The sequence below is a fragment of the Osmerus mordax genome, chromosome 5 (genome assembly GCF_038355195.1).
Source record: "Osmerus mordax isolate fOsmMor3 chromosome 5, fOsmMor3.pri, whole genome shotgun sequence".
Classification (NCBI taxonomy): Eukaryota; Metazoa; Chordata; class Actinopteri; order Osmeriformes; family Osmeridae; genus Osmerus; species Osmerus mordax.
In genome coordinates this window covers 6,366,347-6,379,504 of record NC_090054.1, presented here as the reverse complement: position 1 = coordinate 6,379,504, position 13,158 = coordinate 6,366,347, and the positions used below count along the sequence as shown (strand labels likewise).

The 13,158-nt window shown below is 42.8% G+C and overlaps 2 protein-coding genes across 4 annotated transcripts in view; one reads left to right on the top strand and one right to left on the bottom strand.

The window, feature by feature from the left end:
- Positions 1 to 5,326, bottom strand: part of fbxo9 (F-box protein 9) — a 51,255-nt gene extending 45,929 nt beyond the window's left edge. The window contains exons 1-3 of the mRNA XM_067235787.1: positions 5,177 to 5,326; positions 4,650 to 4,724; positions 4,354 to 4,485 (exon numbers count right to left, since the gene is read on the bottom strand). Of these exons, the coding sequence (XP_067091888.1) occupies positions 4,354 to 4,485; positions 4,650 to 4,724; positions 5,177 to 5,179 (210 nt within the window). The 5' untranslated portion in view covers positions 5,180 to 5,326. The remainder of the gene's footprint in view (positions 1 to 4,353; positions 4,486 to 4,649; positions 4,725 to 5,176) is intronic.
- Positions 5,327 to 6,104: 778 nt separating this feature from the next.
- LOC136943087 (serine/threonine-protein kinase ICK-like) overlaps positions 6,105 to 13,158 on the top strand; it is a 7,899-nt gene continuing 845 nt past the window's right edge. Inside the window, exons 1-14 of one of the 3 annotated variants that reach the window (XM_067236257.1) lie at positions 6,105 to 6,208; positions 6,543 to 6,813; positions 7,202 to 7,256; positions 8,017 to 8,138; positions 8,225 to 8,304; positions 8,379 to 8,511; positions 8,837 to 9,008; positions 9,158 to 9,325; positions 9,411 to 9,791; positions 9,895 to 10,085; positions 10,282 to 10,424; positions 10,569 to 10,679; positions 11,998 to 12,105; positions 13,127 to 13,158. The exon at positions 13,127 to 13,158 is cut by the window's right edge and continues 845 nt beyond it. In XM_067236257.1, the coding sequence (XP_067092358.1) occupies positions 6,713 to 6,813; positions 7,202 to 7,256; positions 8,017 to 8,138; positions 8,225 to 8,304; positions 8,379 to 8,511; positions 8,837 to 9,008; positions 9,158 to 9,325; positions 9,411 to 9,791; positions 9,895 to 10,085; positions 10,282 to 10,424; positions 10,569 to 10,679; positions 11,998 to 12,105; positions 13,127 to 13,158 (1,797 nt within the window). In that variant the 5' untranslated portion in view covers positions 6,105 to 6,208; positions 6,543 to 6,712. Of the gene's footprint in view, positions 6,209 to 6,542; positions 6,814 to 7,201; positions 7,257 to 7,446; positions 7,503 to 8,016; positions 8,139 to 8,224; positions 8,305 to 8,378; positions 8,512 to 8,836; positions 9,009 to 9,157; positions 9,326 to 9,410; positions 9,792 to 9,894; positions 10,086 to 10,281; positions 10,425 to 10,568; positions 10,680 to 11,997; positions 12,106 to 13,126 lie in introns of those variants that run through there. The other 2 variants (XM_067236258.1, XM_067236259.1) reach the window with 2 other exon arrangements.

Genomic DNA, 13,158 nt, shown 5'->3' with positions numbered 1-13,158 from the left:
CTTCATCCATATTTATGATCTGGTCCGATGGAATATTACTCTATCTTTCTTTGTGTGAATTCGCCGAAGTTTGTTATTTTTTCCTGGTAGTCGGGAGGGAGTTGCTGACACACAGTCGTCCGCGCCCTGATGGACAGTCCCTTTCGTCTCATAAATCTGAAACACCAGGATGGTGTCAATTTTCATTTCGGTGGCGACTGTTTTGGCTTTCAGTCGGATCTGCACGGTGGAAACACCTCGGCCGTCTGCTCTCTGTGTGTTCACCCAATCTTCAAGAAAGTCTTCAAGTTCGGGCCATCTGCTTTTATTACCTCTGCTTTTTTTGACTTTTTGCATTGAGACAGTTCTTCCCGCTGGCGTCTCCAACGTCTCACCATTGACTCATTGATGCCAAGGCTACGTGCAGCAGCTCTATTTCCTTCTTTACAGCCAGATTGACTGCCTTTAACTTAAAAGCTGCATCATATGCATTTCTAAGTTTGTTTTCCATAATGAGGGTTTGTGCATGAAAACTTCCTTTGCAAACTGTCTCGCTCTCGTAATGTCTGTCTGTCTTGCTTCTGTTCTGTCTCTCGTACCACTCTCGGTTCCACTTAGTGGCCGTTAGCTGTAAAAATCCATAGATTAGCCGCACCTTTACATAAGCCGCAGGGTCGAAAAATGTGAAAAAAGGCGCGGCTTATAGTCCGAAAATTACGGTAATTGCGGAGTGCTACGAAAGACGTGAATCCGAGGCAAAAAGGCCACTTCCCTTGACAGCAGTCAAATATGCATAGCAACGGTCAAATATGAAAAAATTGTTCACCGCAGAACGTTGGGAAGCGCCATTTTTCTCTCTTTGGCTCTCGACGAAGGCTGTGGCATTTTTCTCTCCCTTCCCTCCCCTGCTTGGCTTCTATCGTATTGTCTTGTACATACTCAAGAGACTCTCTCCGCATCACTCTCCGAAGCAAGAAGCATGGAATTGATTAGCTGGTCTCAACGCAATTGACACCATCTTCTCGAAGAGAAGCTCGGGTTCGGGGGAACCTAACTGTCCTGACGGGACGTTCGCAGCTGGGTACTCGATGGACTCGTGGGATAAGTGGCGTGTCGTGTGCCTAGCGGCGCTTTCCGTGGAGGACGTTGAAGACATCTTTCTATTCGGAACCATGATTACAGGCTTTCTGCTGATTGGATTGGGTGCTGGCCTGGTATATCGGAAAATTAAAGAAACGGCTGCAGCTGTCAAAAGCCCCGAAAGGCTGCCCGACATGATTGATGCGGTGGGCAGAGCTGGTGGCACTCAGACTGTGACTTTACAACGCGTTAAACGCAATTTGGATAACATCATGGAGAAGCTAGCGGGTCTGCAAAGGAAAGTGAACCGACTTGGAGGCCATAATGATGAGTAGACGTGGAATTGAAGGCGCTTACTCGACCAAACAACTACCCCAATCTTATCTGCTTTCGGCCCCGTAACCAGCTCAGGCCTTGGCCAAGGCCGTTGCTGGAACAACAACTCCCCTGGAGAGCGCTGCAGTGAGACTCTCTGTAGTCTCTTCCCTTCCCCCTCCCACAGACACCTGTGGATTGCATCTCTGTCTTGTGTCATGACCAAGTATGTCTCCATGGCAATACTATCTGCGAACTGAGAATCTGACTGATTGTGGCCTAGGCGAAGGCGCCAACCCAGGCACACTCGTACACTAACTTTCATCTACTACAGATATGTTATCACACCCTTCCCCCATCCAATGCCTTCGCCTGCTTGTTCCCCCGGTGTGGCTGGCGGGTCTGTGATCAGCGCCTATTATGGCTGCAGGTCCAGATGCTGCTTGTCCATACCCCTCCCCCCCTCCCCGTTGCAAGTCATGTGGTTCTGTAATGTTGTACAATGTATGTGCTTATGTGCTGAGGTGTTTTTTGCCTGTTCCCACACTGTACTCCTCTAGGAGCATAGTCTGGGGGTTGCCTTTTTTTCTCCTCTCTCTCCTCATGTTATGCTGAAATTTTACCTTGTCTTCTCGTCCTGTCTACCCCCTTGTCATGTTTGTGTATTAGAAACTGCAAGTGGCAGCTCGGATCTAAGATGGATTCGAGAGACCGCAGAGTGCGGCTAGTTTGGTTTGTTAAACGTTTTAGATCAACACTTGCATTATTGTTTTTGTTGATTTTATGTAAAGCACTTTGAGTTGCAATTCTTGTATGAAAAGTGCTAAATAAATAAAGTCTTACTTACATTCAAGTGAATGGAGCATTCTACAGCATTAAGAACAGCCGTGTAATAAACCGTGATATATACCGCAACCGTGATATAAAATTACTCAAACCGTGATAGAAGATTTTGGCCATATCGCCCACCCCTAGCTGGCTAGCTTCCGTTTCGGAAAAATAACTCACTCTGGTGGGAGCATCGGAAATATTTAGAACTCACGCATCTAAGGGTTAAAAGGATCAAGAGCCCACGGCTCATTGAGAAAAAAAATAAAAATACATGTACATTTAGTCATTTAGCAGACGCTCTTATCCAGAGCGACTTACAGTAAGTACAGGGACATTCTCCCCAAGGCAAGTAGGGTGAAGTGCCTTGCCCAAGGACACGTCATTTGAAACGGCCGAGAATCGAACCAACAACCTTCTGATTAATAGCCCAACTCCATAACCGCTCAGCCATCTGACCCCTAAGTATATCGTGAGAACTTGCATAACTTTGGTTAGATTTCATACAGCAATGCCCATCCCACCACCAACCTTTTCCAGCCACAATTGCTATACATTTTATGGAGCGGACTTAAATTTGACATCAGTGTACCCAAGGTAAGATCAATATTATATAGAAACTGATTAGAAATACATTGCTAATAAAAACATGTGTGTGTGTGTCACACATGGCTCTCATTAGGATTCCTCTGCCAGGAGGAAACCTATTGGAACTGTTGGTATTATTAGGATCCTATTGTTTTGTTAGTATTCCTATTATTAGGGTTCCTCCGGTAGGAGAGAACCTATTGTTTTTGTTAGTACTCTTATTAGGGTTCCTCCTGTAGGAGGGAACCTATTGTTTTTGTAAGTATTCTTATTATAATTTTTCTTCTCCTTGCGCCCCTATCTCAAAAAAAAAAGTCCCTAGTCATAAATCTTCTAATTTGGCACATTGATATTACATCCAAGTGGGTACCCCCACACCAAATATGGGACACATTCAAAGCGCCAGGGGGGTGCCACAGGCCACGCCCCAAACTCTGATTTTCAGAGTGATGGCATTTCCACCCCATTGCTCTAATTCTTCTGAAACTTGGTGTACATGCCTCATTTTTCATGAGGAACAAAAAAGCCTCAAGGACCCTTAAAGTCCGCCATGACGGATTTTCCTGTAAAGTGATAATTTGGGAAAACCTTCAAAATTCCTCTTCTCTTGAACCAAAGTTCCAATTGACTTGAAATGTCGTACAGATATGTAGAATTGATGTATTTAAAAACGTTACTTGGGAAAATGTAATCAAATACAATATGGCTGAAAGGGGTGTATTTATGTAACTGTCCACATTGCCTCAATATGTTTGTGTCACTAAATCAAATGTCATTTTGAATGATAGTTTTTCAAACCTAATAGGCTTTAAGGTGACAGCCCCCGGAAGTACCCTGCAAAGTTTCACCTTGATATGTGGAAATATGACTGAATTACAGCTGTTTAATCTGACAATGCTTGCCTTAGGAGAAACGTCTTATTTTATTATCCAGTTACTGAACATAAAAGTCCAGGTTTGTGAATGGCTTAATAGGCTGAGATGTTGTACTGGTGAGCAAAGGGTTGTAGGTTCAAAAACAGTCAGAGGCATAGTTTAAAAAAAATATATTCTGACAGAACGGTTTCTAATCTTCCGAGCAATCCTCCGGTTGTAAAACATAGCAATGCGTGTTTGTTTGAGCCTATCAAAACACTCATCTGTTTAGCGAGACGTTTTCAGAGTCTGAAACACAGCTAATGCGTCTTGTGTAACCAACTGTAATTTACAGTACTAATGCCTAGCTCTTCAGGAGCATTCTCTTGTTCGGTCGTTTATGTTTTAGTTTATTGTTATTAATATTATTATTGTGTGTGTGTGTGTGTCGTTTGTAACAACCTTATGTTTTGTTGCAGGCACAAATAAAACTATAGCCTATTGCACTATAGTTTAATTCATTATTTTACGGTTATCATTAGCATATGTATAACAAATTTAATTGAAAATAAAAGACTAAACCATTGTCAAATACTACATTTCAATTAAATCATTAGTATTGTTTCAGTATCGAGTACTGCAATATTATACTTGGCATCAGTATCAAAGTCAAAATTTTGGTTTCGTGACAACACTAACTTTAACATACTTTTTCCTCCCGCAAAAGTTCCTGTTTCCTTCTCAGGTCTGCAGCAGCCATCTGTCCTCTGCTCAGCACACCAGCACCTGAACTGGGCATCAGTTCAGACATCCACTGGGCTCTGAACACATTAAGCTCCACCTAAACAACACACAATAGTAAGCTATGCAGTATTGTAAAACGCTGCATGGCTTACTTCAATGAAGGACGAAGGCTGTCAGTTAGTATTCTCTTAAACGTTGTTGCAAATGCGACCTCAGGCTTGTTAGCATTCCAACCCGTCACTGTGTCAATAATTTACTAACTTGGAGGCTGGTGTCGTCTGAAGTTCCATGTTCTTCAACCTCCACCACATAACTCGCATCTATCTTTCCTTCGGCCTGAAAACAGAACATTCTTGAGTTTCCACATTTTCTACAGAGGCTAGGTCAAATGTCACGCATGAAATACCTATTTGAGGGTAACAAGCTCAATGTTAGCTAGTGCTACAAGTCAAGCAATTTCACCTACTGTAACAATTAATAACTAATAAGTATTAATAAGTATTCACTACTAGCGTACAGGTCAAACATTCTTTAGTCTTAATTTGGCATCTGCCGCTAAGCATGCACACGCTTACGAGAGGATAATATAACAACTGGCACTGAAAACATTTCCTTCATAGGCCATTTAAGAATATCAGTCATTTTAACTTCTTAGCAAGCGTGGGCGTGTCCTGTCAAGTGACCATACTTAGCCTACAGTTAGCAGACCCGGCTAGCTTAGTTCTGCACGAAGTTACAAACACAAATAGAGTAGCTAGCTATAGCTTTGTGAGAAATATATTACGGACCATTTGGGCTTATTTGGAAGCTCTTCTTTTCTTCTGGGTGGTGGGTTCAGATGACGCTCACGAGATCACGGTCAGAGAAACGCACAACAGAACGGACAAATTTACGGTATCGCTGAAACGCAGCCATTTCGATGACTGGCTCCTAGCTGTGGCAAGAGCCTACAAGAAGAAAGGAGAGAAATGTATATGTCATTAGTTGTTCCCGGGCTGCACGGCGGTGTCTCGCACTGTCACTGGTTGTGTTCCACACGTGCACTGTCGGCCACAGATGGAGATCTTCAGCTATTGTTATAACACAATTTTAATCCGGTTTTTAATTTCATCTAATTTGGTCAAAGTAATACACGTTTTAACATGTATTTATTACAGTCACATGAATGGTAAGGCGAATCACTCCGCCCCTGCTAGTTGGACGAGTCGTTAGACGATGCTTTCTGAACAACTCAAAACAATCAACTATTTGACGCTTGTAAGTCACGTGATTTGGCTTGTTTTGACGAAACCGTCCATAAAAGATCAAATGTTTTACAAATACTTATTCTTATTTATTTCACGAGAAAAATGTTAACAAAACTGACTCGTTGAACAAAAAGTTCACATTGTAACACGTTTTGATTCACTGGCAAAAAGCATCTCCCGGTGTAGAATAATGACATCGTTAAAGAAACCCGGGTTCTCCCGCCGTTTATCGGGTTGATTAAGTTCAAGGTAGTCTTAGCCATATTGCTTTTATCAGAGCATAAGACGTGTATGGAATAGCGCGTTTGCTCGATAGTTTTTGTCATTTAAAAGAGTGTATATGATCGGGTTAACTTGCATACTAGTTTTCTACAAAACGGGTCTACTTCACATTCGCCGGCTAGACCACGTGACTACGTATTGGCCATTAAATTTAAAACAATGACACCTATTATTGACGTTTTTTCGTTCAGCTGTGATTTGTTGTGGTGCAGAGAAAAGGCCAGTGGATAGTTATCTTAATTTGAAAGATAGGTGATGCAGTGTTCTGTTTACCGAATTGAAGCGCACAGGGTGAGTATTTGTCATGCATCGCTTAGACTGGTGTTACAGTTGGGGCAGGGTCGCGCAAGATGTGTCTTGGTAAGGGGAGTTAGCACTAAGTAGCTTAGCCTCTCTCGTGCCTTGCTAATGACTGTATCTATCATAAAATGTTCCATCCTTTTCCATGAAGGCGCCTTTCTCTGAAAAGGCGCACAATCGTGAATGGGTGCAAGAGAGAAAAGCTCATTGATAAACTAAATGCATTCAAATCCACATATCCAGAGGATTGCTCACATGCAGACTTCAGTTAAGTGAGACAACGGTCCAATGATTGACCTCTCATCCTCTCTTTTCTGTTGTCAAGGTGGAAGTAAGCCCCTGACAACATGATTCCTTCAACCCTGCCTGTGGTCCACTGCTGTTGTCACAGGAAGATCTGGTTGCACTCAGCAGCAGGTGGGGGCCACCTCTCCCTCTTTCTCCTCGTTCCAGCCCATCCTCATCTGCAGTTTGCAGAGTATAGACCGTTTCACCATGAATAGATACACCACGCTCAGGCAGCTTGGGGATGGCACCTACGGCTCGGTCATCCTCGGGCGAAGCCTGGAATCAGGGGAGCTTGTCGCCATAAAGAAGTGAGTAATTAGGAGGGGGTAGGGGTTGTTTATGAAGACATTCCTATACCAGCAACAGTCTATCTTTGATGAGTCAGTATTATCATCCCGATCTCTGATATGTAAATGAAATGGCTACTTCTCAGCTTGAAAAGTTCTAAACCCTGCATTAGGACTATTATGCCAGCACTAGGATTCAACATGAATGGGATTATTATCCTCTAGTGGCCACTCCCTCCTCCACATGTTGCTAAAATGACAGGTTGCCTGGCAGGTGTGTGCGTATTGCAGTACTTCTTTCATGTCTGAGGAGAAGGAGATATCTTGTTGGTTTGCTTATTTTGACTGTATAATTAAAGCTGTCCATCTCAGATTGTGAAGTGTTAATACCTGTGTCTGCTCATCTCAGAATGAAGAGGAAGTTCTATTCCTGGGATGAGTGTATGAACCTCCGAGAGGTTAAAGTAAGCTTTCCTTCTCCGAACATTCCTTGATGTATAAATAAACAATCCATGCTGGAGAAATCATTTGATTAAACTTTTTTTTTTTTTGTGCCTATTGATCCCTAAAACAACGCAATCGATAGAACCATACGATTCTATTAATTGTCTAATGTTTCTTTACTGTCATTTGTTCCCATCAACACCTGTTCAGAATGTACCATAATCTAAATTCCATCAGAACCACAGAACCAGCTGAAAGAATGGAAGGTGACTTGTGTGGCCTTGGATTTAAACTGTCTAGCTCCTCTCCCCTGACCTAGACACCAACCAAGATATTCCTATAGCTTAAATCCGAAAGGAGCCAAACACCACTATAGTGAGCTAGTCCTCAATGTTTTTTTTAAAGATAGAATATCTTTGGTGGTACATGCTATCAAGGCTTTCCCCCTCACTAAAGTATGGCATGGTCTAACCTAAATTATTCCAAATGCATGGGTTAACTGAGTCTCTATCTCCACCAACCCCCTCCACTGTATTCTGTCCTGGTTTTATATTCTGTCCTGGAAAAATAAACATCCACTGCAGCAATGGCTGTATTTGTATGTACTCAGTGTGATCTGTTTTTCACCTAAAAGCGTATAGCTTTTGAATGTAGTTTGGCATGAACAAAATCTAATTTATGTTCTGTTTCACAGAATTAGTCCAAACTGCCATTCCCTTTGCATAGTTTATTTACATTATAAGATAACATGGTGGCTTACTTGGTTTCTTTTTTCTACAGTCTTTGAAGAAACTCAACCATGCTAATGTGGTTAAACTGAAGGAGGTCATACGGGAGAACGACCATTTATACTTTGTGTTTGAGTATATGAAGGAGAACCTGTATCAACTCATGAAAGACAGGTAGACCCACACGTTTAAAAAATTGGTTATAGATTACTATTGTAGTTGAGGATGACTCCAGGTTATGTTACTGTTGCTTTCTTTAGGACTCGACTGTTTCCAGAATCTGCAGTGAGAAATATCATGTTCCAGATACTGCAGGGGCTTGCATTCATCCATAAACATGGTATGTTTACCCAAACTTGATCCTGAGTCCTGCAAATCCTGACATGTTTTCAGTGGCAACCATTCCTCTTCCAGGATTCTTTCACAGAGATATGAAGCCTGAGAATCTTCTTTGTATGGGCCCAGAGCTGGTGAAGATAGCTGATTTTGGCCTGGCTAGGGAGATCAGATCCCGACCACCATACACAGATTACGTCTCCACTAGATGGTGAGTCAGTGTGTTTTGTTTGTGTGTTTCAAATCACTGTTGTGTGTCTTCTTCCTCTATGCCAACTTGAAGTGCTTTTGTAGAATGTGTACAGTGGAAAGTAAAAGTTTGGGCACCCCCGGAAAAGGGGGTTACTACCTATCAGTGAAGGCTTTTCTACAACCTCATCACATAAGTCAGCATCTAAACTTTTGATTCAGAAGTATATAAAATAATGCCATGACAAGCCTGAAGCTTTTTAGAACCACAATAAAATAAAAGTATTTGACAGGTTTTGTCAAAAACTTGTATCTCTACCATGCTCGAACCCTGTTCTGTGTTGCAGGTACAGAGCTCCAGAGGTTCTCCTCAGGTCGACTTCCTACAGCTCGCCCATTGACCAGTGGGCTGTGGGCTGCATCATGGCTGAACTCTACACTCTCAGACCTCTGTTTCCAGGCTCCAGTGAGGTGGACACCATCTTTAAAATCTGCCAAGTTTTGGGAACACCAAAGAAGGCATGTCGATAATTATATATTTTTTTACCAGTGTTAATCTAAGATGTTATGTTAGTTTACGTAGTTGTCTCTACTAATGGCTTATGTTTTTCTGATGTATAACTAAACTAACTTGCAGACATATTTTAACATGGAAACATGTCCTCTAGAATGACTGGCCTGAAGGCTATCAGTTGGCGACAGCCATGAATTTTCGCTGGCCTCAGTGTGTGCCCAGCAACCTAAGGAGTCTTATCCCCAATGCCAGTCCAGAGGCCATCCACATCATGAGAGACTTACTCCAGTGGGACCCCAAGAAGAGGCCTGCCTCTGGACAGGTCGCTAGCTTAAAGCCTTGTTGTATAAGGTTGCAACATAAACTGCGGTATGGAGCAATATACATTAATACTTCTCCCTCTACAGGCCCTCAGGTACTCCTACTTCTATGTGGGCCAGGTGTTGGGCACCCCCCAACAGATCCTGGAGCAGGGCAGACCACAGCCAGCCACCTTAGCGTCACACCCACCCCCACTTTCACAGCAACCAATGCAACAACAACAGCCACTGCTGCTCAAACCGGTGCCCCCTCCCCAGCCACCGTTACCAAATCAGCGCTGCTCCCCGTCCAGGCCTCTTCAGCAGATCCAGTCTGCTCCATTTCCATCCCCCATCCTGGCCCCAATGTACCAAAGGCACCTGGATTTGGTGAGAGAGCAGTCCAACCGTACTGTGAAGCAGGAGGAGACAGAGGGAGCTCTACAGGTCCGTCTCCCTTATATTGTTGACAAGAGCATGCAGAGCCAGGTGAGCTTGAAACAAATTAGGTACATTTGAGGGCTTGCCTCCTACAATCACTGCCCCCTGAATTGTGAAATGTTACTTGATTAAGTTTTGCTAACTGGCACAGGAATCTGAGAACGCCAACTTATTGACCTACCAACTGAAGCCCAAGGGCAGCCGACGACGCTGGGGCCATGGCACCGGCCACCGGAAAGGGGATGACTGGGACGACTTTGAGGACACTGAGCTAACATCACTCAGTGTCCTCAGCAAAACCAATTTCTCCACTGAGAAGCGAAGAGAGGACATGTTGAGCAGGTGAGGGGTGTTATTTATTTAGGCCACGTGTCACAGGAAGGGGAGGTTGACACGGAAATTAATGAATACAAGTTGTATTCATAATGGAAAAGTAAGAAATCTAAGAGGGCTAAGATGTATTTTGCTAGCTTTGTCCTGATGTCTTCTGTCTTATCTTGTCAGACAAAATGACTCAGTTCTATCTTCGATCATCCAGGTATGGAAATGTTTTGGATTTCAGCCATCCTAATGGCAAGGATGACTCACCCTTAAATCTGAATAAGACAATGTCTTATCAGGAGCCTTCAAGAACCGCCTCAGCCAAACAGCATTACTTGAAGCAGTCAAGATATTTACCAGGTACAAAATACAGAAAATGTTCCTGTCTGTACTATATTGTTTTTGGCCTAATAAATTTCAGTTCTGTAACTAGATTTTTACCAGATTCTTTTTATGTAACTTTAGTAAATGAACAAAAGCATTTTCTTGTCTTGTATTTTGAAGGGATCAGTACAAAAAAGGCAATACGTTCAAACAAAGACTTCAGTAGTGGAAACCTATGGGGCAGTAGCAGCATGCCATTTGGAGGAACTCTACCAAACAGAAGTACTCATGGTAATAATTGGTCCTCCAAGTAATCTGCAAACGCAAGCTGTCATTAATATTTTTTTCAGCTTGTTCGTTTGGCCAACCAATGTCATCATGACACGCACGCTTTTTATTTAGAGTCTTCGGGTCTGTAATTTACGGAGCCCCAGACATGACTTCCGAAAAAATAAAAATAGAATTCGTGCCCACGACATCCTAATTCGTGCCCACAACATCCTAATTCGTGCCCACAAAATGCTAATTCGTGCCCACAAAATGCTAATTCGTGCTATTTTGGGGAGAACAACGTAGTTTTACTATATTGCGGGCAGTTCTGCTATACCTGTGTGGGGCACATACCCAGAGCAAGCTAAAGGTGCAGTCATGGACAGAAGTGTGTCACAGATGATTTGATTGTATTTTAGGCTGGTGAATGACCGTGGTAAAGTTGGTTTGAAGTTCGATATTCAACAGATATTCGGTATTGTGTTATTTTAACCGGTGTTAGCACCGCTACGACCGGCCGCTTAGCCAATGCTTTTGGCTGCCGAAACAAAGCTTATGTTTAGGGACCATCAACAAATTACACATTTCAAAAGTCAATAGCTTCTCAACAACATGAACTAGGAGTGTCAAAATAATGTTAAACTGTTGAAGATGTATGCATTCATGCTGCACAGCCTTTATTTTGTTCATTTTAATCTCAAATTATTAAAAATTAATTCCATCCATCCACCATCTTCCGCTTGTCCGGGGGTCGGGTCGCGGGGGCAGCAACCTAAGCCGGGAGGCCCAGACTTTCCTCTCCCCGGCCACTTCCACCAGCTCTTCCTGGGGGACCCCGAGGCGTTCCCAGGCCAGCCGAGAGACATAGTCCCTCCAGCGTGTCCTGGGTCTTCCCCGGGGCCTCTTCCCAGTATTTTGAATTAATTCTTAATTCAAAATAAACCTTCAAACTTCAATTGCTTTTTGGTCATGTGACCTATAATCCTCAAATTCATTTCAGAGTGTTCACTGACTATGCATATAATATATATATATATTTAAAAATATATATTTGCCGAGGAGCATGCCCCGGACCCCCGAGGGGGTTCGGATCCTTGTCACCTTTTTCATCCCTGATGAGTTTGCACCCCTGCTACTATGCATGTATCCCTCTATCATAATCCATGTGGAATTGAACTGCGAAAAAGTTGTATTTGTCCAATTAAGTTAATACCGATGACTAAAATGACTAACCGTCATCTTAAGCCCGCCTACATCACAGGCATCACTAGTATGATAAATGTTTGGTGTTATAATTGTTTAATTGTTGTTTAACTGTACTTTTTGGTATTTAATGGAGGTTCAAACACACTACCTAGTGGTAGTGTACCATCCTTCTACAAGAAAGAGGTTGGATCAGCTGGTCAGAGAGTTCAACTGGGACCTGTAGTGGACTCAACAGCATCAAGTGAGGGAACATGGCTATCTGTTATTTAATTATTTGTTTTAACTAGTGGTGGGCATAGATTATTTTTTTAAATCTAGATTAATCTCACTGTAATCTTGGCGTTAATCTAGATTAAATTGGCTCATTTGAATTCCGCCGAAGGCATTCAGAATATGTGTGCTACCCAAATAATGACTAAAAGTAAGTCTTTGAGAACGGGTTTCTCAAGCCAGGTGGCACATTAGACCAGGAGATCATCTCCTGTTTCCAAAATGCATCACAAACTGCTTGAGAAAGCTGTTCTACTATGATAATTGGTGATGAAAATAAATTATGTTTCATAAGATGTACTTGTGTTTATTAACTGTTTAGAGCTGTGCTGACAGGCTTGCCTCGGTTGCACTCAAACATCGTAGTTTGACGACGACTCTTCCCCTGCGCTACATCAGTGCTTGGCCCGGCATCTTCCGCATTAGCTAAGGGATGCTTTGCGTTTAGGTGGTATTTGAGACTGGAAGAACTCCTACGGTAAACTAATTCCGCATAGCACAAGGTGCAAACAACCTTAGTCTTGTCGAGGTTTCCATTGGGAAGCTTCTTAAAAATACATTTAAAATAAAAATACACAAGCAAACCAGGCGGCTTCATAGCCGCATCCATGTTAGCACGTCACGTTTGATGTGATAATTTCATACACAAGGCATACACACAGGTTCGAAGACTCGTTCTCGCCCCCTACAGTGCAATTCGGCTAGGTATACATCCGCGCTAAAATATCAAGGTGAAAGTCATCATAGCTTGCGTAGTATAGACCCAGCTCCCAACCCAACTTTGAGAATAGAGTAACGGCGATATTTTTTTTATCGCCCGATAAGAGTCTCACGTTAACGCAGCGCGTTAAGGCCGATAACGGCCCACCACTAGTTTTAACTGTTTCTTGTTTTCTACCAGGAAGTCTATTGTTAGGGTAGTTAAGAGTTGGCAGCCTGCATCTACTAACTAAGGTGTACAGTGTGCTCATAGTGTCTCCTTGCTTTAACAGATTATGCAACCTGGAGGTCTACCAGAAGTCAG